The following is a 23,716-nucleotide window of genomic DNA, read 5'->3' as shown; positions in this document are numbered from 1 at the left end:
TTTTTTTTTTTTTTTTTTTTTTTTATTTATTTATGGCTGTGGTGGGTCTTCGTTTCTGTGTGAGGGCTTTCTCTAGTTGCGGCAAGTGGGGGCCACTCTTCATCGCGGTGCGCGGGCCTCTCATTATCGCAGCCGCTCGTTGCGGAGCACAGGCTCCAGACGCGCAGGCTCAGTAATTGTGGCTCACGGGCCTAGTTGCTCCGCGGCATGTGGGATCTTCCCAGCCCAGGGCTCGAACCCGTGTCCCCTGCATTGGCAGGCGGACTCTCAACCACTGCGCCACCAGGGAAGCCCTAGAATGTTTTTAGAATGGGAGAGGCATAAGATATACAGCATATTCTTCTCATTTAAAAATCTTGAAAATTTGTCACTCTCTCTCATACATTTTGAAGTCATTATTGTTATCCCCAAACTATATAAAATTACTTCTATTTATTTGATGTCAATGGTTTTCTTTTTCAATAGATTGAACTAAATAACCTTTGATGTTGATTCTATTCTTCCTAGAGATCCTAAACTCTGTGATTTTAGTGGAAAATCAGCAATACATTATGTGTCACAAATAGAAAGTTTCAGGAAACAGCAGTTATTGGACATTCTAATGAATTCTATGCCCAAACCAGGTAAATATTTCTATTCCACTTTCAAAATTCTCTAACTATAAAAGCCCTATTAGAAATCTTTCTTTTTCTACATGGATTTGATGGATCCGTTTAAAGAAATCAAACTAAATGTGTATGTATGTATAAATGAATCACGTTGCTGTACAGTAGAAATTAACACAACATTGTAAATCAATGATACTTCGATAAAATTTTTTAAAAAGAAATCAAGTGAACAACTATTTATTGAACAGGGACTTTGTACAAGACCCAAAACTAGATACTCTGAGGCAGGCAAAGAAGTCTAAGACATGGTCCAAACTTTTGAAAGTGTTCAGTACAGTCAGGGACACATCATGTAAGTCAGAGGAGAAAGAGCTTGTTGTAAACTTGAAAGGAGAAGAAGAACTTACAGTGGTTCTCAAATGCTGGATAAGATAGGAAGGAAGAGAAAAAGAGAGAAGGTGTGATATAGGCAGGGAGAAAGAGTCTGAGCAGGACAAAAAAACCAGCCACAGAGAAAAGTGTAATAGAAAAAGTGCCACTGAGCCACATGTGACTGTGAAAGCTGCTTGACTTTATTGTTTGATTGGCTTTTTTGAGAAGCTTCTTGGCAGGGGACAAGGTTATCCCCAGAAAGGTTTCATGGAAGAGGTGAGACTCAATCTGGTCCTTAAAAAATGATGAGATTTGATTTTGTGGAGCAGAGGCATCATGCTGTAAGCGAGCATGGCTTATCCCAGGAGCAAATGGGAGACTAGAAACAACAGTTCATGTCAGGGAAAAGGAATACAGAAGATTAGACACATAAAGAAACTGGGTCCAGGGACTTCCCTGGTGGTGCAGTGGTTAAGAATCCGCCTGCCAATGCAGGGGACACGGGTTCAAGCCCTGGTCCAGGAAGAGCCCACATGTCGCAGAGCAACTAAGCCCGTGAGCCACAACTACTGAGCCTGTGCTCTAGAGCCCACGAGCCACAGCTACGGAAGCCCGCGTGCCTAGAGCCTGTGTTCCGCAACAAGAGAAGCCACTGCAATGAGAAGTCCGCGGGCCACAACGAAGAGTATCCCCCGCTCGCTGCAACTAGAGAAAGCCCACACACAGCAGCGAAGACCCAAAGCAGCCAAAAATAAATAAATAAAAAAAATAAATTTATTTTAAAAAAAAAGAAAGAAAGAAACTGGGTCCATTGAGGACTCATTAAATGTCAGCCTGAAGGACATATTTTTTTTTCCCAATAAAATAGAGTCACTAAAGAATTTTAAGCCAGGTAATGATGAAAACCATGTTTTAGGAAAATTAACCTGTCATTGTGTTGGATGAATTTGAAGGAAGAGACTCATACCAAGGAAGCTCTCTTAAGAAACTACAGAAGTACCCGTGTGTGGTTATAAGGACCAGAAAAAGAGTCTTTGGGCATGGTGTGTAGTGGGCCTGAGAAGTGCTGGGTATGGTGAGTCTAAGAGATTGTGAAAGAATTCACAGAATTTAGTGCTGTAACATTGATAGAGGAGACACAGAGACGAGGGTTGAGGGAGTTGAGTTAAACATGATTCCTAAGTTTCAGCCCTAGGAAGTGGGGAGATAGAAATACAATCAACAAAATAGGAGAACACTTTGGTTTGGTGAGGATGTTGAAGGTAATGAGTTTTAAAACACTACATATGATGGAAACTTAGGACGTTCAAAGTAGCAATTTTCTGTAGGACAGGGCTTGTGGGAAAGGATGGGTTGATATGTTCTTTTGGGAGTTCTCTACTAGGAGATTGTGAGGACCTGAGAGTACGTAAGATCGCTAAAGTATTGATGATGGTGAGAAAATTTCAGGGGCTGAACAGAGGAGGTGCGCCCACAGTTAGAGAGTGCTGTGCACATAGAGACTCAGGGGAATGAGAAAGGGAGGAGAACTGGGAGAGAGTTACAAGAAAGAAGGAGTGGGAAACAACGTCAAATTGGAAAAGAGTTTACAAAACAGATGTGATAAGGAAGTGAGAGTTTCAATGGCAGGATAGAGGCAGAAGACAGGTTGCAAAGAGTACAGAAAGAGGATATGGTGAAGAAATGGAGGATATGAGTATAGATCACTCGTTCAAATTTGTTTCAGTTATTAGGATAAATGGAAGAACGATTGCAAGAGGAAGTTTTCATGGACGAGCCTGTGCTTATTTGAAGAAGTCAGGATAGCAGGAGAGGGATGAATATGAGAGCAGTGTCCCCCAGGAACTAACTGGAAATTCACTGTTTGGTGTTTAGAACTCTATCAGTTTAATGTGGCTTCAAGTGCTGGACAGAGGTGTGCTCGAAGCAGCTGAACGCTTTTGTCTTTGGCAACTATAGAGCAAATGTATTTTCCAGCCTATTGTTAATAAAGGGTTTCCCTTAGCAACTTTGGCCCCTTTTTAAAAATAAACAGACAAAACCCCATTCATTCTGTGGACTCTTGTTGTGAAAACTATGGCCCGAAGCTTCATCAGGATCCCAGTCTACTATTTCAAGAAAATCTTAGACAAAGTGGAACTGATTTTAGAACCTAGAGCTAGATCTTGCTGTGAAACTGCTGGAGATGCATCTCATCAAAACACATTATTATGTTTCTTTTGGCAGAAAGACATGCTGAATCATTGCTTGACATTTGTCATGATACAAACTCTTCTCCAACTGATATGATGACAGTTACTAAAAACCAAAATATAATCTTGCAAAGCATCAGCAGCAGGGAGGTAAGAAACTCTCTTTAAAAAAACAAAGTAACAGAAAAATGGATAAGCTACTCCATCTACACTTATGGTATTTACATCTACTTCATTTGTGTTGCTTGAATATTTATAACAATCATATATTACAATTATAGATTTAAATGTGATTATAAAGAAACTTAAAGTACAATTAATGACAGTCTTTCATGAGTTTAATCTCAGGGCAGTAATGAGCTAGTCAACTCTGAGTCTCATGCATTGTGTGTGTGTGTGTGTGTGTGTGTGTGTGTGTGTATGGAATACCACAGAATATTATTGCAGTTGAATCCATACTAAATAGTAAAATGTAGCTTGTCTTTATGTGTGTTAATGTGGAAAAGGAGAAAATCATTATTCTGATCACGTCAAATCCATCACAGGGTATGACAAAGGAGGTACCTCCTCTTGGCCCTGGTCATCACCCCCTGCCCATGATGAATGACTCCACAAAGTATAGTAGCAGTAGTAGTAACAAACATTGTGACCCATGGAAAACTATGGAATGATTCCCAAGATGTACAGTAAACTGGTAAAGTGGTTGCCTAAAGGAACAGAATTGGAGAAGAACTTTGCACTGTATACTCATGTGTACCTTTTGAATTTTTATAAAAATTAACATAGCCCTAACTGTTAAAAATATTACTACTCTGTGGGAATTCCCTGGCCGTCCAGTGGTTAGGATTTGGTGCTTTCACTGTGGGGACATGGGTTCGATCCCCACCAAAAAAAAGAGAAATTACTACTCTATACTTTATTGGTAATAAAGAATATGACCTCAGAATTGTTTATTTCTAAAAGGTAATGAGGTATGGACTATAATATGCATAAACAATACGAAGAGGTTTGGAGATGGTGGAGTAAGATCTTTCAGTCCCTTTCTCCTTCCAGAAATCATCCCAAAATAACAAGAAAACAAAAAACAAAAATTTGAGTAAAAAATTAGTTTGAAATAAGTATAGATTCACAAGAACTTGTAAAAATAGTACAGAGAGGTGCTGTATAACCTTCACCAGCTACCACCAATTGGAATTATCATCATAACTATAGCTGATTGTCAAAACTAGGAAGCTGATATTGACACAATACAAGGAACTAGACTACAGACCTTACTTGGATTTCACTAGTCTTTGAATGCATTCCTTTTTCTTCTTCTCTTTGTGTGTGCCTGTGTCTACAGTTCTATGACATTTTATCCCCTGTATTATCATGATCAAGATACAAAACTGGTCTGTCTCCACAAAGGAACGCCCTCTTACTCCTCTCTTTACTGCCACATCCTCCCTGTTAACTCCTGGCAACCACTGATCTGTTCTCCAACTCTATAATTTTGTAATTTCACATATGTCATATAAATGAAATTATCATACATGTGAACTTTTAAGATTGCTTTTTCTACTCAGCATAATGCTCTTGAGATAGATCCAAGCTGTCGTGTGTACCAATAGTTTCTTTCTATTGCTAAGTAGTATTCTATTACAATTATATTTTGTTTCACAGTTTATTTAGCCATTCACTTGTTGAAAGACATTTGGGTTGTTTCCAGTTTGGGGCTATTACAAATAAAGCTACTATGAACATTCATGTATAAATTTTTGCGTGACTTATGTTTTCATTTCTCTAGGATACATGCCCAGGAGTCCAGTTAGTGGGTCATTTGGTAAATGTATGTTTAGTGTTTTTAAAAGCTGCCAAACAATTTTCCAGAGTGGCTCTACCATTTTATATTCCCACCAGCAATAAATGAGACGTCCAGTTTCTCTACACCCTTGTCAGCATTTGGTACTATCAGTATTTCATACACCTTTTAAGGAAGCTACTATGTGCTCTGTTAAATTAACGAAATAAGATAAAAATAGAGGGGAAAATTGGATCCATGATTCAGGGGATCTGGAACTTAACACAAGAGAGGAGGGTATCCTTGGTATAAAGCAGAAAGCAAGTCCCAGGGCTTCAGCCACGTATGAAGTCTAGAGAGCAAAGAGCTCTGATCATTGGGGGATGGGAGGAGTGAGGGAGAACAGGATAATGGAGATTTCCAGGAAGAAGATGGAACTGATATATTATCTGATATATTTAACCAAGTGGAAAGACCACAGGATGTTTGGAAGATTTAAGATTTAAAAAAATATAACAAAAGGAATTAAATATTAAATTAAATTGTGAATGAAATAAAAATAGGGGTTTTGGGTTTTGTGCAGGAAAAAAGTTATTCAGGAAAGTATAAACATACTACACTACTATTGCACTACTACAGTGCAATACATACAGCATAGTACAATACTCAAATAATCATAATTTGAACTTTGCCCATTGATTTAACAAGAAAAAGAGGGTGAATTTACTGGGAAGATAGAGGCAAAGTATAAGAATATTAAATTGTCTGGGGCTTCCCTGGTGGCGCAGTGGTTAAGAGTCCGCCTGCCAATGCAGGGGACATGGGTTCGCGCCCTGGTCTGGGAAGATCCCACATGCCGCGGAGCAGCTGGGCCCGTGAGCCACAATTACTGAGCCTGCGCGTCTGGAGCCTGTGCTCCGCAACAAGAGAGGCCACGATAGTGAGAGGCCCGCGCACCGCGATGAAGGGTGGCCCCCGCTCGCTGCAACTAGAGAAAGCCCTCGTACAGAAAGGAAGACCCAACACAGCCATAAAAATAAAAAAAAATTTAAAAAAATAAGAATATTAAATTGTCAACTGCAATAATAAGAAGACAGTAGGTAATATATCACTTTAGTGACAGCAGGATAAGTACATTATCTAGAGATATGGAAGAAAATACCAAAAGAAACACTTAAAAGGCTGGAACTGGCTGCCTCTGGGGGAAAGAGTGGGGAAGGCAACTGATGACCTTTTTTGTTATAAGTTTTTTTTTTAACCTTTATTTGACTTTTAAAAAATGTATAAGTTAGATAAAAATGAAAACTAATTAAAAATTAAAATACAGAAATGGTTAAATCCTGACTCCTCTGGGGCATGGGTTGGGATGAGGTAGAATGGAAACATTTATTTTTAATACTATTTGAATATTTTACCGTTGTGCATTTGTAACTTTTCTAAAGAGGTTAGCCTGCTTCTCACCAAAGTTGCTTTAGTACAGTGGTCGTCAAAAGGGGGTGATTTCACCCCTCAGGAGGCAGTTAGCAAGGCTTAGAGACATTTTTGGTGTCACAAGCGGGGCAGAAGTGCTGCTGGCATCCAGTGGGTAGAGGTCAGGGATGCTGCTAAACATCCTACAGTGTGCAGGGCAGGCTTTCCACAGCAAAGAATCACCCAGCCCCAAATGTCAAGAGCAGCGAGGCTTAGAAACCTTGCTGTGTAGTAGGCTTTGTCACAACATTGAAGGTTGTATTGTTTTTGATTACTAATATTACATAGTAATTGGAATAAAATACCTAGAGGCCAATCTTTAAAATGAGTGTCATGCATCAGAAATTGATAAACAAAAACTCATTTACTTTTCTTTTTTTTTGTGGTATAGCTAGGAACTTTCTTTCTTAAAAAGACTAAAAATCCCTTCATATTAGTATATTTTTTCGTGCAAAACATTTTCTGAACTTTCACTCTATATTTTTCTTATTATGGTTGAAATAACCTTGAACTCATTTCTGAAGAAGAAATAGACTCTCACTATTGAATTTGCCTCTTCTTCTTAGTACTTTCTCTAGTGCTTAAATTGCAAAACCCAAGGTCATTCTTCACTTCTTTCCTTTGAATGAAAGCCTGCTTTTCTTTTGGGTTGTCTGTAATAGGTTTTTATAGTTTACAAATATAAGCAGCTGCCTGGCTTGTAGGATTGCTCCCGAGAGGCTCTTTATACCCTCTCCCAATCTTTTTTCATCTAAGGAGAATCATCTTTCTAAATTTAATTACGTATGATTTCTATGCCTCTTTTCTGTGTGGTTGGCATTCTGTTGTTTACAGATTAGAATGCTATGCCCTCTATCTAGTCTGTTGTCACCTCCTGCATCACTGTCAATGGTTTATGAACTCCATTTATGTTTGGGATGTGCTATTCTAACATTTTCTCTCCTTCACTCACAACTGAGTGTCATTATTTTAATTTTCCTCCTTGTAGCACCCAAGCACTCCTTAAAGTCATTCAAATTTAGTATTCTAAAAGAAATTAGAAAATTCTGAGCTCTTTCTGCTTTTGTCTTCATTTCCATGATAACCTTCAAAGTAGACATTATTCCCTACATCCTTTTTGTTTGTGATACTTATGGTTTTTCAGTTTATTCTACGGAAGAAATTTTTGTCAGGAGATTGTAGGCATCACACATCTTTTATTTTATCTTTTCCTGTGCAAAACCTATAAATTAGGTTTGAGTATTCTTTCTCTTAATTTTGCTCACTGTTATTGATTCCTTTCTTTCTGGTTCTTGTTGAGACTCTGTTTCAAGTTTTTCACGGTAACAAGAAAGCAGAGTGGTTAAGACCTCTGTAACCAGACTTCAGAGTCTGGGTGTGAATCCTGGCTCTACCATAGGCTAGCTATGTGACCTTGGGTAAGTTACTTAACTTCTCTGGACCTCACATACAAAAGAGAATAATAGTTCCTACCTCTAGAGTTGTTGTGAGGATTAAATTAGTTAATATGTGAAAGGTGCAACAGTGTCTGGCACTTTATGTGTAAATGTTAGTCATCGTTATGGGTTTTGTAGGTAGGTGTGCCCACACTCTGTGTCTTCCACCTTTTCTTAAAGGACCAGCTAATGAATGAACTGAGCAGTTGAGAGGGGTGGGATAGGGAGGGTGGGAGGGAGGCTCAAGAGGGAGGGGATATGGGGATATATGTATACATATAACCTATTCACTTTGTTGTACAGCAGAAATTAACACATTATAAAGCAATTATACTCTAATAAAGATAAAAAAATAGAAAAAAATTCAATAAAGACTTTAAAAATGGTCCACATCAAAAAAAAATCTTAAAAATCATGTACTGCTAAGTTATTACAATTGAACACCTAAAATATTTTCATGGCAGTGTAAATGCAGGGTTTTATTTTTATTTTTTTCTGTGAAAATTAAAATGAACAAAGCAAAAAGAAAAGATTCCCAAGCTCTCTTGGGAATTAGTGAATGAAATATCAGATGATGTTTGGTGACAAAGGCTACCTGCTTGTCCAACAGGCATCTGCATTTAGGGCAAAGGCTTTTTATCCAACAGTCTCCTTAAATACGTGGTTCAACCAGATCACAGAAGCCAGAGACCCAGTTGTAACATCCAGGTTGTGACGGGATATTTTAACTACTACTTGCATCTATCACTGTTCTAGACATTAAGAAGGGCAAAATCACCAGCAACAACTTCTAATGAAGGAAACTATCAACAACAATGAATTCTAATAGAAAACATTTCTTCTTTAGAGAGTTAGGAGTTCTTTTTATAAATCAAGCTGTTTCTCAACCATGTTTTTCAGCATAATGATTATTTTCTAGAGGGTAAAAGGAAAACTTTAGAGGTTGCATACCACGATTAGATCAAAAAGCTGTCATAGTGAAAACTTTAATCAGCTTTGCTGCCTCCTTTCAGTCTAAGGTTATATCTGCAGCTTCCATATGGGGCAGGGATTTCTGCCCTCACCATTTACAAATGATGCCCCAGGGAGGCATTATGGAAAAGATCATGTTCCTTTGGGGTTGTTCACTGACTGTGGCCAAAGGATTCTTTCCAGTTACCCACCCAGATGGAATTTGTGGCAGTTTAACAGCCTGGACACGGACATGATAAAGTATAAAATATTGAATTTCTATGTGTCTCGGTGATTTCAGCTTTGATCTTCATTTTTGATTATGCAGTTAATCACATCCGCGTCTGTCTGAGCGTGGTGCTCTGGAGGCGAATACTTTCCCATTTTTTTAGTCCTAAATACTTTATCCGATTTAAAAGGAATCCACAGTGTGAAACTTTAGCCTAGAAAAAAATCAACATTCGCTCTGCCAACCAAGTACTACATTGAACAACTGAGTTTCTATTTTATGATATTTCAGGAGTTTGACCAAGATGATGTCTGCACTCATTCCATACTGATTAGTGAAAGAGGAGATCCAAGTGGTGATGGACAAGACTGGCAACCCAGGACAGAAGGTATCTGTCTTCTGTCCTTGATATGGTTACAAAGATAACATGGATTATTTGGATTTTCCCCCTAATTTTGGTAGTGCTCAGTGCAGGAACGTTGAAATCACAGACAAGCACAAAGGAAAAGAAAAATCATTCATAATCCTATCCTTTGGTCCATACCTGAATCAGTGAGTCTTGTCAATCTGCTCAGCCAAAATGGGCATCCCTCTTCTGTCTCTCCTCTTCGTTCTATCCCACTCCAGCTCAGCCTACTGTTCTCATCTCCTATCTTTTCTGTCTAATAACATCTTTTCCCTCATTTCTTTCCTCTCAGAATCTTCCATCAGCTCCAGGGATCTGTTCTCTTCCAGGACCAAGCATTTCTCCACTATCTGTCATCCTAGAGCTCCTCCCTTGAGGGGGAGTTGGGGGCCTGAACAAAGAACTAAAGCCCCAAGTTGCACTCTTGTATTCTAGGAGGTCATAAGTCTGGAATTTTCCAGAACAATGCCCATTCCAAATATGTCATCCTGTCTTACCCATAAGTGCCCTTGCATTGAACAGATCACAAAGTATTTGCAGATTCTCACTGCAGAAAATAGTCATCACAGAGATCACATTTGTCTGTCATCTATTCGCCTATAAACTTCTTTTTTTTAATATAAATTTATTTGTTTATTTTTGGCTGCATTGAGTCTTTGTTGCTACGTGCAGGCTTTCTCTAGTTGCGGCGAGCGGGGACTACTCTTTGTTGCGGTGTATGGGTTTCTCACTGTGGTGGCTTCTCTTGTTGTGGAGCACAGGCTCTAGGCGCATGGGCTTCAGTAGTTGTGGCACGTGGGCTCAGTAGTTGTGGCTCGCGGGCTCTAGAGCACAGGCTCAGTAGTTGTGGCACGGGCTTAGCTGCTCCGCAGCATGTGGGATCTTCCTGGACCAGGGCTCGAACCCGTGTCCCCTGCATTGGCAGGCAGATTCTTAACCACTGTGCCACCAGGGAAGTCCCCCTACAAACTTCTTAAATGAAATGTTTATTTGAACTGCTCCAATCTCTCTCTGGTAATTTTCCTACTTGCATTTCTAACACTCCAGGGAAGCTGCTCTCTGGATGTTTTTTTTCTCATCCCTGTCAACCACCCTGAATGCCACAGTGCTGTCCTAGCTGCTGTCTCCTTTGGCCCCTTATGTGATGCTGCCCTCTTCTGGGGAGCCTTCAGTCTTTCTCAAACTCACTCGGTATCTCCTCTCCCCTGGCAGAGGGCGGGGAATAATTTAATAACATTTGAAATGATTAACTCCATGAACCCTGAAAGACCTAATTAAAATAAACAAGTTCTGATCCCCTTCCAAACAGTCTATGTGATCTGCCTTTGACTTTCAAAGGTTTCAAAGCTGAGTTCTCAGAAGCCTGATTGTGGTCCCCATCATCTTCCAAGAGGTTAAAGTAATGTGTTTATTCTGCTCCATTTGGAGATGACTTGCCATTTGAGGTGCTTATAATTCTTTTAAAATCGATTTGTAAGATTTTAGGTTTTCATATAGGAACCATAACACTTATGCAGCATCTCGACTAAGCCCTTGCAGTTTTAAGCTTTCATTACTTGGGTTACACATTTGAAAGAAGCAATTATGTTTCTAAATTTTCTTCTCATAGTTGATAAGAGTCTTCACTAGAACTAGTTACTCTTTTAAGTCACAAAGCCTGAAATAAAACTGTTTGGGGGTATTACTGTGCGTTGTATACATCTTAAATAGCAATAAATCTCTTTAAACCCCATTTACATGTTTCTACCAATAACACATTCCAGGTTGTTAATGTTAAAGTGCTTGCACATGTTATGAAGACTTTATGCACATACCATGTGACTATTCTGTTGTAGATATGAACATTTTACATTATTTATTTATTTATTTATTTTTGGCTGCGTTGGGTCTTCGTTGCTGCGTGTGGGCTTTCCTTAGTTGCGGCCAACGGGGGCTACTCTTCGTTGCGGTGCGCGGGCTTCTCATTGCAGTGGCTTCTCGTGCTGTGGAGCACGGGCTCTAGGCACGTGGGCTTCAACAGTTGTGGCGCACGGGCTTAGTCGCTCCGCGGCATGTAGGACCTTCCTGGACCAGAGCTCGAACCCATGTCCCCTGCATTGGCAGGCAGATTCTTAACCACTGTGCCACCAGGGAAGCTCTAGATATGCGCATTTAATCATTTAGTTTATATCTGTTCATTGTATTATTCTCTTAAAAAGGGAGCACCACTGACTAAAGTATGTATAAACTTTATATAATGTTTAGATAACTCCCCTGGTCTTTTAACAACTAAGTATTCCTGCAGCATACATTTGCTTTATTATGGGCTTTTACAGATGGTAACTTGTAAAATAAAATGCCCCCGCAAAATCCCTCATCTTTTTCCGTAGTATAAAAATCTTCTTGCATTCCTCAATCAGCTATTTTCCCAGAACATATCAGATGCAAACCTCATAGACTGGAAATTGAGCGTGTAAAATTACCCTTTTCATGAGTGAATAAGAATCTATTTTCTGAAATTACTGGGCTTAATTTATTTTTAATAGTGTATCATCAGAATTCTTAAGTGTAGATAACAGAATCTACTCTACTTGAGTGAAAAAGGAAGGAAGTTTTCAAAGATACCAGAAAGTTCATAGACCATTGAAAAACCAAAGGAGAAGAACAGACCCCAGGTTGGATTGTCAGAAAGAATTCTTGTAGCTACATCTCAAAACTGGCTACTGACCCCCAGATCATGCTGCTTCAGCCACAACCAGGAGCTGCTCCCACACTGACCTCAGAACCTCCCTCCTCTGTTGACACCCACATCAGCAAATGATGCCTGTGCCTTATCTTTTCTCATGTAACCCATGTGAATCCATGTCTCAAGTTAGCTTTCTGAACTCTAGTGGCAAAAAAGGCTGGAAAATGTAGTTTTAAAAAATTCTTTGAAAATCATGATTTAGGAAACTATCAAAACGTGGAGGGCTTCCCTGGTGGCACAGTGGTTGAGAATCTGCCTGCCAATGCAGGGGACCCGGGTTCGAGCCCTGGTCTGGGAGGATCCCACATGCCGCGGAGCAGCTGGGCCCGTGAGCCACAATTACTGAGCCTGTGCGTCTGGAGCCTGTGCTCCGCAACAAGAGAGGCCGCGATAGTGACAGGCCCGCGCACCGTGGTGAAGAGTGGCCCCCGCTTGCCACAACTAGAGAAAGCCCTCGCACAGAAGCAAAGACCCAACACGGCCATAAATAAATATAAATAAATAAAAAATTAAAAAACAAAACGAAGAAATGTGGAGAGGTTATCAAAATGTTTTGAACCTCTATTCCCATCAATTTAAACAGAACAAGTGGAAAACACAGAAAAGTAAGACTTTTCTGGAGAAAATAATTTTTCTTCATTGAATGAATTAGGTTAGGCCAATTTTAAATTTTCATTTTAATGATTTAGCACTTACATTAACAAATTAATCATCATTTCCCGACTTTTATGAATGTCATTTGCACCTCTTCTGCAAGGAAATTATGTTTCTGGTTGTGTTTAAATGTTGCTTTTAGTTTCTCTCCACTGTAACATTTTCTGGTGGGGTTAATTAATTAATTAATTAATTTTAAAGATTTTTTTGATGTGGACCATTTTTTTTAAAGTCTTTATTGAATTTGTTACAATATTGTTTCTGTTTTATGTTTTTTGGGTTTTTGGCCGCGAGGCACGTGGGATCTTATCTTCTCGACCAGGGATCAAACCTGCACCCCCTGCGTTGGAAGGCGAAGTCTTAACCACTGGACCACCAAGGAAGTCCCAGGGTTAATTTATTAATACATCTTCTTACTGGAAAGATTCACTCAGATGGGAGCAAGTGTTTTATTTTTACATGTAACAGTACATCCTCTTTCCTGGACCACTGGATATGTTTAGAGGCTCCTGTGACTACTCACAGTATTCAAAAGACAAAAACAGAACACACCTGTTCCAAGATGATTTCAGAGCCAGAATGTTGTATAATCTTTCCCCCTCCCCTCCGCCATTTAGGACCAAATTTTTTTTTTTCCCATTTAGGAACCATTAACTTTTCACAATGTCTAAAAAGGCAGGTATTTCTCATACTCGCTTATTGTATCTTTGTTTCTTGTTTTTTAAAAAAAGAAGAAATCAACCAATTAACAGATTTTGAACACATTAAATTTGCTTAAAAACATTCTGGGTAAAAAAAAAATAACCTGGGTTTATTAGTCCTCAATGATTGTAAAAGTACAGTCATTCTTAACAACGTGTTCACATGAATACACTGCCCAATTTTCTAATTTCCACAGCAAAATACTAACTGTACCTAGCCTTTACTAGAACATCCTTTTCACTGACAGTTTAGTTATTAGGAAAGTATGCTGTATGTTTTTCTTACTCCAACTTGTCAGCTAGGTGTTTGCCCTCAAGGATGACTATAAAACTGGTATGAAAGACACCCATCTCCCTGTGCTATGTGGCTGCTTCCCACTAGCTATCTATTTTACGTTTGGTAGTGTATATATGTTCATGCCACTCTCTCACTTTGTCCCAGCTTACCCTTCCCCCTCCCCATATCCTCAAGTCCATTCTCTAGTAGGTCTGCATCTTTATTCTCATCTTGCCCCTAGGTTCTTCATGACCAGTTTTTTATTTTTGTTTTGTTTTGTTTTGTTTTTTAGATTCCATATATATGTGTCAGCATACAGTATTTATTTTTCTCTTTCTGACTCACTTCACTCTGTATGACAGACTCTAGGTCCATCCACCTCACTACAAATAACTCAATTTCTTTTCTTTTTACGGCTGAGTAATATTCCACTGTATATATATGTGCCACATCTTCTTTATCCATTCGTCTGTCGATGGACACTTAAGTTGCTTCCACATCCTGGCTATTGTAAATAGAGTTGCAATGAACATTGGGGTACATGACTCTTTTTGAATTATGGTTTTCTCAGGGTATATGCCCAGTAGTGGGATTGCTGGGTTGTATGGTAGTTCTATTTTTAGTTTTTTAAGGAATCTCCATACTGTTCTCCATAGTGGCTGTATCAATTTACATTCCCACCAACAGTGCAAGAGGGGTCCCTTTTCTCCACACCCTCTCCAGCATTTATTGTTTGTAGACTTTTTGTTGATGGCCATTCTGACTGGTGCGAGATAATATCTCATTGTAGTTTTGATTCGCCTTTCACTAATGATTAATGATGTTGAGCATTCTTTCATATGTTTGTTGGCAATCTGTATATCTTCTTTGGAGAAATGTCTGTTTAGGTCTTCTGCCCATTTTTGGATTGGGTTGTTTGTTTTTTTGATATTGAGCTGCATGAGCTGTTTGTAAATTTTGGAGATTAATCCTTTGTCAGTTGCTTCATTTGCAAATATTTTCTCCCATTCTGAGGATTGTCTTTTGGTCTTGTTTATGGTTTCCTTTGCTGTGCAAAAGATTTTAAGTTTCATTAGGTCCCATTTGTTTATTTTTGTTTTTATTTCCATTTCTCTAGGACCTGGGTCAAAAAGGATCTTGCTGTGATTGATGTCATAGAGTGTTCTGCCTATGTTTTCCTCTAAGAGTTTGATAGTGTCTGGCCTTACATTTAGCTCTTTAATCCATTTTGAGTTTATTTTTGTGTATGATGTTAGGGAATGTTCTAATTTCATTCTTTTACATGTAGCTGTCCAGTTTTCCCAGCACCACTTATTGAAGAGGCTGTCTTTTCTCCATTGTATATTCTTGCCTCCTTTATCAAAGATAAGGTGACCATATGTGCATGGGTTTATCTCTGGGCTTTCTATCCTGTTCCATTGATCTATATTTCTGTTTTTGTGCCAGTACCATACTGCCTTGATTACTGTAGCTTTATAGTATAGTCTGAAGTCAGGGAGACTGATTCCTCCAGCTCCGCTTTTCTTTCTCAAGATTGCTTTGGCTACGGGGTCTTTTGTGTTTCCATACAAATTGTGAAATTGTTTGTTCTAGTTCTGTGAAAAATGCCAGTGGTCGTTTGATAGGGATTGCAATGAATCTGTAGATTGCTTTGGGTAGTATAGTCATTTTCACAATGTTGATTCTTCCAATCCAAGAACATGGTATATCTCTCCGTCTATTTGTATCATCTTTAATTTCTTTCATCAGTGTCTTATAATTTATTTACATGTTTTTGATTTTCTTTTCATTTTTCATATGTTCATTTCATATAGTCATTCACTTTGATTACATATTACAAAAGTTTCAGCCCACAATGCAATGGAAAATTTTAAATGGATTCTTCACCAAAGATAGTTTGAGAAGCACTGGGCCTTTGGAGAATGGTCAAAGGCCTTTGGTCAACACCTTTGGAGAAGTACAAGGATGCACCCCCTGCATCTCCCCTTTGATCCTCTGATTTCTCTGCTTGAGGAAACAGGGAATGGGAAAACTAAAGTGCGAGGGGCAGAGGGCAGTTGAGGTGGGGAGCAACTCAGAGGACAGGGAGGTCTTGTGCTTTCAGGAATACAGCCATTCCACACAGCAGCACCATTTGGAAGTAGTCCTCCAAACTTTCTAGTGATGTCGGGCTGGGCTGAGAACTGGAGACCCAGAAGACATGGGGAATGACTTTTAAATCAAACTGTTTCCTCCCCCTTTTAGTCAGATAACCTCAGTGCATCAGGAATGGGTAGCAGCACATTCTGTTTCACTTCCAAATGAAATTGAGATGGTAGGCTCCAGGACAAAGATGGTGACCAGGCAGCCTTTACTCCTGAAGAAAGAGGAACATTACCAGGAGCTCTGCAATGTGAACCTGGGCTTTTTCTTGCCAAGACCTTGCTTAGAACCAAACATCTCCAAGTCTGTAGCCAGAGAAGATGTTCCTCACTTTCTGAAGGGGCAGCCGAGAAAATCTGAAGGTGAGTTCATTTAATTACACAGTTATTCCTTTATTCTTTGGTCCATAAATGTTTCTTTACTGATCTTTTTCTTCAGCGTTTGAAAATCTTTACAGGGAACTCATATTTGGTTTATCTTTATCTATGGGAGTTTGGGGGGCCTACACTGAGGATGCTTTCCTCCAAGATTTGAGTTAGCTGTTCTATCTAGCCCAAGACTTATTTACCAGATAGCACACTGATGCCAGCATGTCCCCTTAGGACGTTGCTCTCATTGATATCTGCTTACCACTGTCCTAAACCAATTGGCCTAAACCACCAGGGACAAACCTGTTGTCCAAAATTTTGCATTTATTGGCTTATTGGAATGAGAGATATTGCACAGCGGAGGAAATTTGAAGCATCTCACCAAAAAAAGGGAAAAAAATAGAATTATTATTATAGGATATGGGTGCAAGGGTAGTGCTCAAATGAAATTTAAATGAAGCAGTGGTTTTTAAAAAATTTTTTTAATTTTAAATTTATTGTGGTACAATGTACATCACATTAAATTTACTATTTTAACCATTTTTTTAAAATAAATTTATTTATTTATTTATTTATGGCTGTGTTGGGTCTTCGTTTCTGTGTGAGGGCTTTTTCTAGTTGCGGCAAGTGGGGGCCACTCTTCATCGCGGTGCGTGGGCCTCTCACTGTCGCGGCCTCTCCCGTTGCAGAGCACAGGCTCCAGACGCGCAGGCTCAGTAGTTGTGGCTCACGGGCCTAGCCGCTCCGCGGCATGTGGGATCTTCCCGGACCAGGGCTCGAACCCATGTGGGATCTTCCCAGACCAGGGCTCGAACCCATGTCCCCTGCATTGGCGGGCGGATTCTTAACCACTGCGCCACCAGGGAAGCCCTATTTTAACCATTTTTAAGTGTACAGTTTAGTGGAATTAAATACATTTACATTGTTGCACAACCATTGCCACTATGCATCCCCAGAACTTTTTCATCTTGCAAAACTGAAGATCTATACCCATTCAACTTTAACTCTCCTTTCTACTTTCCCCCCGTACCCCTGGTAGCCACTGTTCTACTTTGTGTCTCTATGAATTTGACTATTCTAGGTCCCTCATATAAGTGAAATCATACAACATTTGTCCTTTTCTGTCTGGCTGATTTCATTTAACATGATGCTGAAGCCGAGTTTCGATAGGCTGTGTATAAAAGTGTTAACATCAGGTCTGGACTGTGACGTAGACCCAGGGTCTTGTTCCTTGAAATCCAGAAATCTCGCTCCCAATTGTCTGCAGCCTCTCTTCGGCCTCCTCTCTTGCCACTCTTCCTCAGCAGATGCTAAACATCAGCATCACCAAATGCCTTCCGTTCCCAGAACAAATATGTGAATATTTGCACATGTTGTTTTTTTCTGCCGGAACATTAAGCCATCCTTCAGCTCTCCCCTTAGAAACCCCCTCCTCTGGGAAGTCTTCCTGAATGTCCCCAAGACTGGGGGAGTCGCCAGGCCTTTGGACTCCCATAGGATCCTGACCTTGTCTGCAACATAACACTCATCGTGCTGAATTGTCACTGTCTTTTTATGTGCTGGTCTTCACCAGATGACAAAGGCAAAAACCATCGCACCTCCGCACACCTCGCTCCAGATCTGGCACATAGCTATTTTAAAATGTATATTGAATTAATAACAATGGCAGTCACCATTTATTGAGTGCCTATTACCGCAAGGCACAAATATTCACTGATATAGGTAATATTAGCATGCTTGTTTTAGAAATGAGGAAAGTGAGCCTCAGAAGGTTAAGTGCATGCCCAGGTCACATAGCTAATGGGCTACAGAGGCTGGGTTCAAACCTGGACCCCCTGTCTCTGAAGCCAACGTGCTTAAGCACCGTGTCATGTGTGTTCAGAGCTCACACCGCCCATTTGAGCCCCACTTTAGTTATGAGGGAAAAAAAGGAGAAACATTTAGTCTTGTGGTGGAGGTGAATTTAGAGAAAAGGGAGGGCAGTTGGTGCAGGTACAAACTGGAGGAAGGATGGATGGAGAGATTGAATTGGACATCATGGAAATATCCTCTTCTCCTGGCCAAACCACAGAAAGTCTTGAAGATATAATAAAAGTAGCACATTCAAACAAGAACAAACTGGGTTAGGTCACTATTCTGTGATGGGATCTGCTCCATCGGTGTTACGATCTTGTCTGAAGAAGTCAGCTGGGTTTACCAGGCTGGTGTTTGTTCCCTTTTTAAAAATATTTTTGTTTAAATGCAATCATAAATTTTAGACAATCAACATATGTCGATTAAGAAAAATTCAGAAAAGACAGGTGAGCAAAAATAAAAAGTAAGAAATAAGAAGTACAAATACTGTTTCAAGACCGTTTCTTCTAGAATGTAATTCCACATTTCTAAATAACATGTTTATAACTACATTGCTTGATTGCTCAATTTAGGCATTATCTATTAGGGTTTAACAATTTTATATTACTCTCTACACACACAGGCAACCTTCGAAATCTTTGTGCTTTAAAAAAATTAATATTCAATGTCTCCCTTATTATGACTAGGTAAAATATTATTCACAGCTGAGCCCCAGAGTGTGCTATGATTACATTGCTTTTCTTTTGAGACATTCTATTTATCCCAGCTTTAATACTCGCCTCATTTCACCATTTGCTTACTTTCTGTATATCTGTCACTAATTCATCCCCATCCTGTCTGATGGACCTGTGAAACGCACCTCAATACAGCAACTGCACACCAGGTAATCCATTGGTTTCTTTTGTTTTTTAAGACCTTGCTCCTGGAATGCTCTGCCCTCCTGTTTCACTCTGTGTTACTTGGTCTTTGGACCTCCTGACCAGCTGTCTCTTTGGGAGTTCCTCATCATTATCCTAGAAATGCCCTTGACTACCCTCTGTGTTGGACCTCTGTGTACTGGGTACACGGCTTCCTCTCTCTTGATTAATACATTCACTTTAGGAAGGTAAATTTTCCCTTAGCTTCCTAAAGAATGTACGTGAATGATATTAACGGTAGTTTTTCATTGTCTCTATTTCCTCTGAGCTCTCTTCTTTCTTTCTGTTTGTTTTGTTCTGTGTATTTTCATGTTAGAGGCTATTCCCATATATCAGTTGATGCTTGGCAATTATTTGTATTTAAGAGGGGGAGACTAAAAAGTGCCAGGAGCTCGAGGGGGCTTGTGGAATGGACAGAGACCTGGATGGTTGGGTGACGGATTCCCCTAGTGTCAGGGTGCGTAGGTAGGCTTTTCTCTCAGCTAGTTTGTCCGAGAGAAGGAGAATCCAAGCTCCTGCTTGTAGGTTATAAGGCTGGAGCTTCACATGTCAATGTGGAGGCTTTCATTTATCCTCACATTTTCACTCCAGCACCCTGTTTCTGCTCTCAGCTGTACCTAGCTCCTTCGCGTCTTTGTTTCAAGCTCTTCAGAGAATAAACTTCCAGCCAGGAATGGAGAATAGCAACCCCTGACAAGTGGGGCAGGACGCAGGACAGGGAATCTGGAACCAACTCCTTGTACAGAGTTTGAAGCAACCCCTTGTTTCAGACTCACCTGCAACCCCACCTTCAGAGGTACCTGGTATCTTTAATTCCTGCTCCTTTCTGGGGTTCTTATTTCTTGTTGAGTTCTACCCTCTGCAGGCAGTGAGCAGAACAGAGAAAGCTGACAACTAAATTGGTTATTATTCATCCATACAGGTTTTTAAAAAAATTAATTAATTAATTAATTTATTTATGGTTGTGCTGGGTCTTCGTTGCTGCGCACGGGCTGTCTCTAGTTGTGGTGAGCAGGGGCTACTCTTCGTTGCGGTGCACGGGCTTCTCCTTGCGTGGCTTCTCTGGTTGTGGAGCATGGGCTCTAGGCGCATGGGCTTCAGTAGTTGTGGCTCGTGGGCTCTAGAGCGCAGGCTCAGTAATTGTGGCGCACAGTAATTAGTTGCTCCACGGCATGTGGGATCTTCCCGGACCAGGGTTCGAATCCGTGTCCCCTACATTGGCAGGTGGATTCTCAACCACTGCGCCACCAGGGAAGCCCATCCATACAGTTTTCACCATCCAAAATTTTGTTGATGTTGTGCATGTGCTGTTTTACCCTCTAGGTTTTTGCTGTTCTTTTTCTTTACCTTTTATTTTTTATTTTTATTTTTTTGTTTGGCTGCATGGCTTGTGGGATCTTAGTTCCCAGACCAGGGATCGAACCTGGGCCCTGGCAGTGAAAGCGCTGAGTCCTAACCACTGGACCGCCAGGGAATTCCCTTCTTTACCTTTTTAAAAAATTAGTCTACCATCATCTTAGTGAGGTTTGTGGAGAGAGTGGAGAAAAGCTTGTACATTCAATCTTTTAACTGGAATTCCATACACATTTAAAAAGGCTTTCAATATATATTACCACATTACCTACTGGAAAGATCTTACCTCTACATTCTCACCAGAAATGTTTAAGAGTGCCTTTATATCTCACGTCATTCCTTATCAATACTGGATATTACTCATCTAAATATTTATAATACCTGAATTTTTTTAACTCAGGGTGTTATACATAAGCACGCAACTATAAATCATATTCAGTTATATTTCTAGGATTAACTTGTAATATCTTTTCAACAGAAAATCTCAACCTCTAGCATACAACCTCAATGAGGGCAAGAATTTTGTCTTTGTTGTTCACAATTATATTGCCATCTTCTGGGACAGTGTTGGCTACTCAGTAGGCACTCAACAAATATTGGTTAAATAAATGGATAAAGAATTGGGGTGGTGCTCTGCCCAGCTGTGGCTAAGGGGAATGCCCGCATCCCCTCCTATTGGAATCCTCTTCTTAGGTGACCATTTTTCACCTGAGAATGGCTTCTACCTGTGGTACATCTCAGAGAGGTCTCACTAAGTGAAATTTCAAAATGGCAACCTGTGGCCAAAAAGGACCTACAGGCATATTTTGTTCGGCCTTCAAAGTATTTTAAAAAGGGAATGGAAGGAGATTTCACATAAGGTCTCCAGCTCTCTGGCTTCTCTTGGCAATTGGAGGATCCAGCAGTGCTGGATTACCCATCTGGAATGGACAACACCAACTAGAACTGGGAAATGGATGTCCCTGTAGTTGGGGCACATAATTTCAGTTCACCACTGTCCCTACTTATCCCACTTCATTCATTTATATGCCTGCTTTGACCCTGAACACTTTGGAGCTTTTGGCTTCAGCTTTAACCCAAAGCTGATGGTGATGGTGAGTGGGGTTTTAGGGACCATTCTGATGTTTTGGTAAGAAGAAAACAACGTCTGGGTTCGACCCTACCTAGTAAATCTCATCTCGCCCTTCCCCGCACTCCTTCAGAATTTATGATCTATCCCATGTTTGAGTTCAAACAACGGATGGGAGACAATTATACATAAATACTTTCACATTTCTGCAAAGTCTGGGTTTTCTGAGCAAAAAGCACTAGGAGACTAGGTTGAAAGATGATTGAATGGCAAACATGCCTTGGAAGTTAGAGATAAGCTATTGCACCAAAAAGACTGAAGCTGGCTTTGCCAAGAGCTGTTTACTTACTTAATAGGGTAAAAAACAAACAAACAAAACCCAGAGACACATTTCCCCCTTCTCCTGGAGACACTTGCTTACATTTCATAGTGAAGGTCTCTCTTTCTCAGAAGGGAAAGATGGGTTGAACTGCCAGCACTCTATACATAAGCTCTGAGTCTCATAATTTCAGGGTCTCCTCCTACGGTGCAGCCTCACTACCGGGACAGGTAAGCACCTGGTTCTCATTTGTGTCAACCTGTGGGGAATCGGGCTGCAGGGAACTGGCACTAGGATGCCCTGTGGGTGATAAGTGCTCTGCTTTCTGATCCAGAGAGCATGTGTTTCCAGAAGGAATATAAATAAAAATAAATAAATATCACTATATATACGCAAATGTTATAAATATAAAACAGAGATATATACACATATATAACATTGATATATATAAAAAACAACACTGTATATAAAACAACAACTCTCTTCAGTGGCAGTAGTTTTGTGTAATCATTCTGTACCCACCTTCATGTGGATTACACCTGGAAAAGCTCTTCATTTTGACAACATTTCCTCAAACCTCAGCACCAAGATCACTCCATCGCTATCGCCTGGCTTAAGGCCGACTGTGTTCACTCTACTACTAAGAATATCTGATAATAATAATAATAATTTTTGGGACTTCCCTGGTGGCGCAGTGGTTAAGAATCACCTGCCAATGCAGCAGACACGGGTTCCAGCCCTGGTCTGGGAAGATACCACATGCCGTGGAGCAACTAAGCCCATACGCCACAACTACTGAGCCCGTGTGTCACAACTACTGAAGCCCGTGCTCCCAGAGCCCGTGCTCCACAACAAGAGAAGCCACTGCAATGAGAAGCCTGAGCACCGCAACGAAGAGCAGCCCCTGCTCGCCACAACTAGAGAAAGGAAGGAAGCAAGGAAGACCCAATGCAGCCAGAAATAAATAAATAAATAAATATATTTTTTAAAAAAACTTATAAAAAGTAATAATTTTTCTCGTTACAGGGTTTTCCTCTTCTAATATGAAGTATAGTAGCCGGAGAATTGAGGTAAGAGTAGTTTGAGCATCTTTGACTTAAGGATTAAAACCAAAGAATCTTGTTAGAGACAAATTCTATCAAAGAACTCAGAGCCCAAATCCTCAGCATATATCTTGGAAAAACCACAACTCACATACAGTTTACAGAGGAGCTAATTTCTGGGACAATTATATCTTGACACGTATATTTCTTTTCTGGGGTGTTTCCCGTTGTCCACATAATGAAGTGAGTAGCTCTTTTGGACATATTTAATTTTTCTTCTTTTAACGTATTGAGAAATGAGGTAATTCTTTTTCCATTGGTAGAAAGATTTTCCTAGTTGTCTCATTTGTAAGTAAAGCATTTGGAAAGAGCCTTGCAATTCTCTCAACTGACTCTTCTGTATTCTATGAGCCTTTGAGAAAATGCATAGGTACTGCTTAGTGTTGAAAAAAGGACTTTATTGGCCTAAAAAATAAATAAATGAAATAACGGCTGCTACTGCAGAGGTGTTTAAGCACTGGGAAAATCTGTATTTTGAGAGATGGAAGAAAGTCATCTAGGTAATGAAACTAGGGGATTATACTGCATCTCACCTGTTTCTAATGCCTGTTTCTAGTGTCAGTTTCCTTTTCCTGTCTTCTTACACACAGGTGGCAACAGAATGAAAATTAAACATAGAGCTCTCCATTACCACTCGTGATCTATGCCTATAAATATTCTGATATAATTAGTTATCGAATCTCTATACCCGGAGGGTGGGGTGGTGGAGGGGGAAGGCCACCGTGAAAACTGTCAAGTGAGAGCTTATAGCTTAACCAACCGGAAAGCTGAATATTATATATTGGGTTAC

The 23,716-nt window shown here is 40.0% G+C and overlaps 1 protein-coding gene across 1 annotated transcript in view; it reads left to right on the top strand.

Moving 5' to 3' along the window:
• Positions 1-601: 601 nt before the first annotated feature.
• The window catches only part of MAP3K19 (mitogen-activated protein kinase kinase kinase 19), a 34,968-nt gene continuing 11,853 nt past the window's right edge, over positions 602-23,716 (top strand). The window contains 4 exon segments of the mRNA XM_061199487.1: positions 602-623; positions 3,207-3,322; positions 9,330-9,426; positions 22,850-22,893. Of these exon segments, the coding sequence (XP_061055470.1) occupies positions 602-623; positions 3,207-3,322; positions 9,330-9,426; positions 22,850-22,893 (279 nt within the window).

The sequence above is a fragment of the Eubalaena glacialis genome, chromosome 1, assembly GCF_028564815.1.
Source record: "Eubalaena glacialis isolate mEubGla1 chromosome 1, mEubGla1.1.hap2.+ XY, whole genome shotgun sequence".
In the NCBI taxonomy this organism is placed as follows: Eukaryota; Metazoa; Chordata; class Mammalia; order Artiodactyla; family Balaenidae; genus Eubalaena; species Eubalaena glacialis.
Note: the sequence above shows the minus strand (reverse complement) of the source record. Positions and strands in the feature narration are given on the sequence as shown.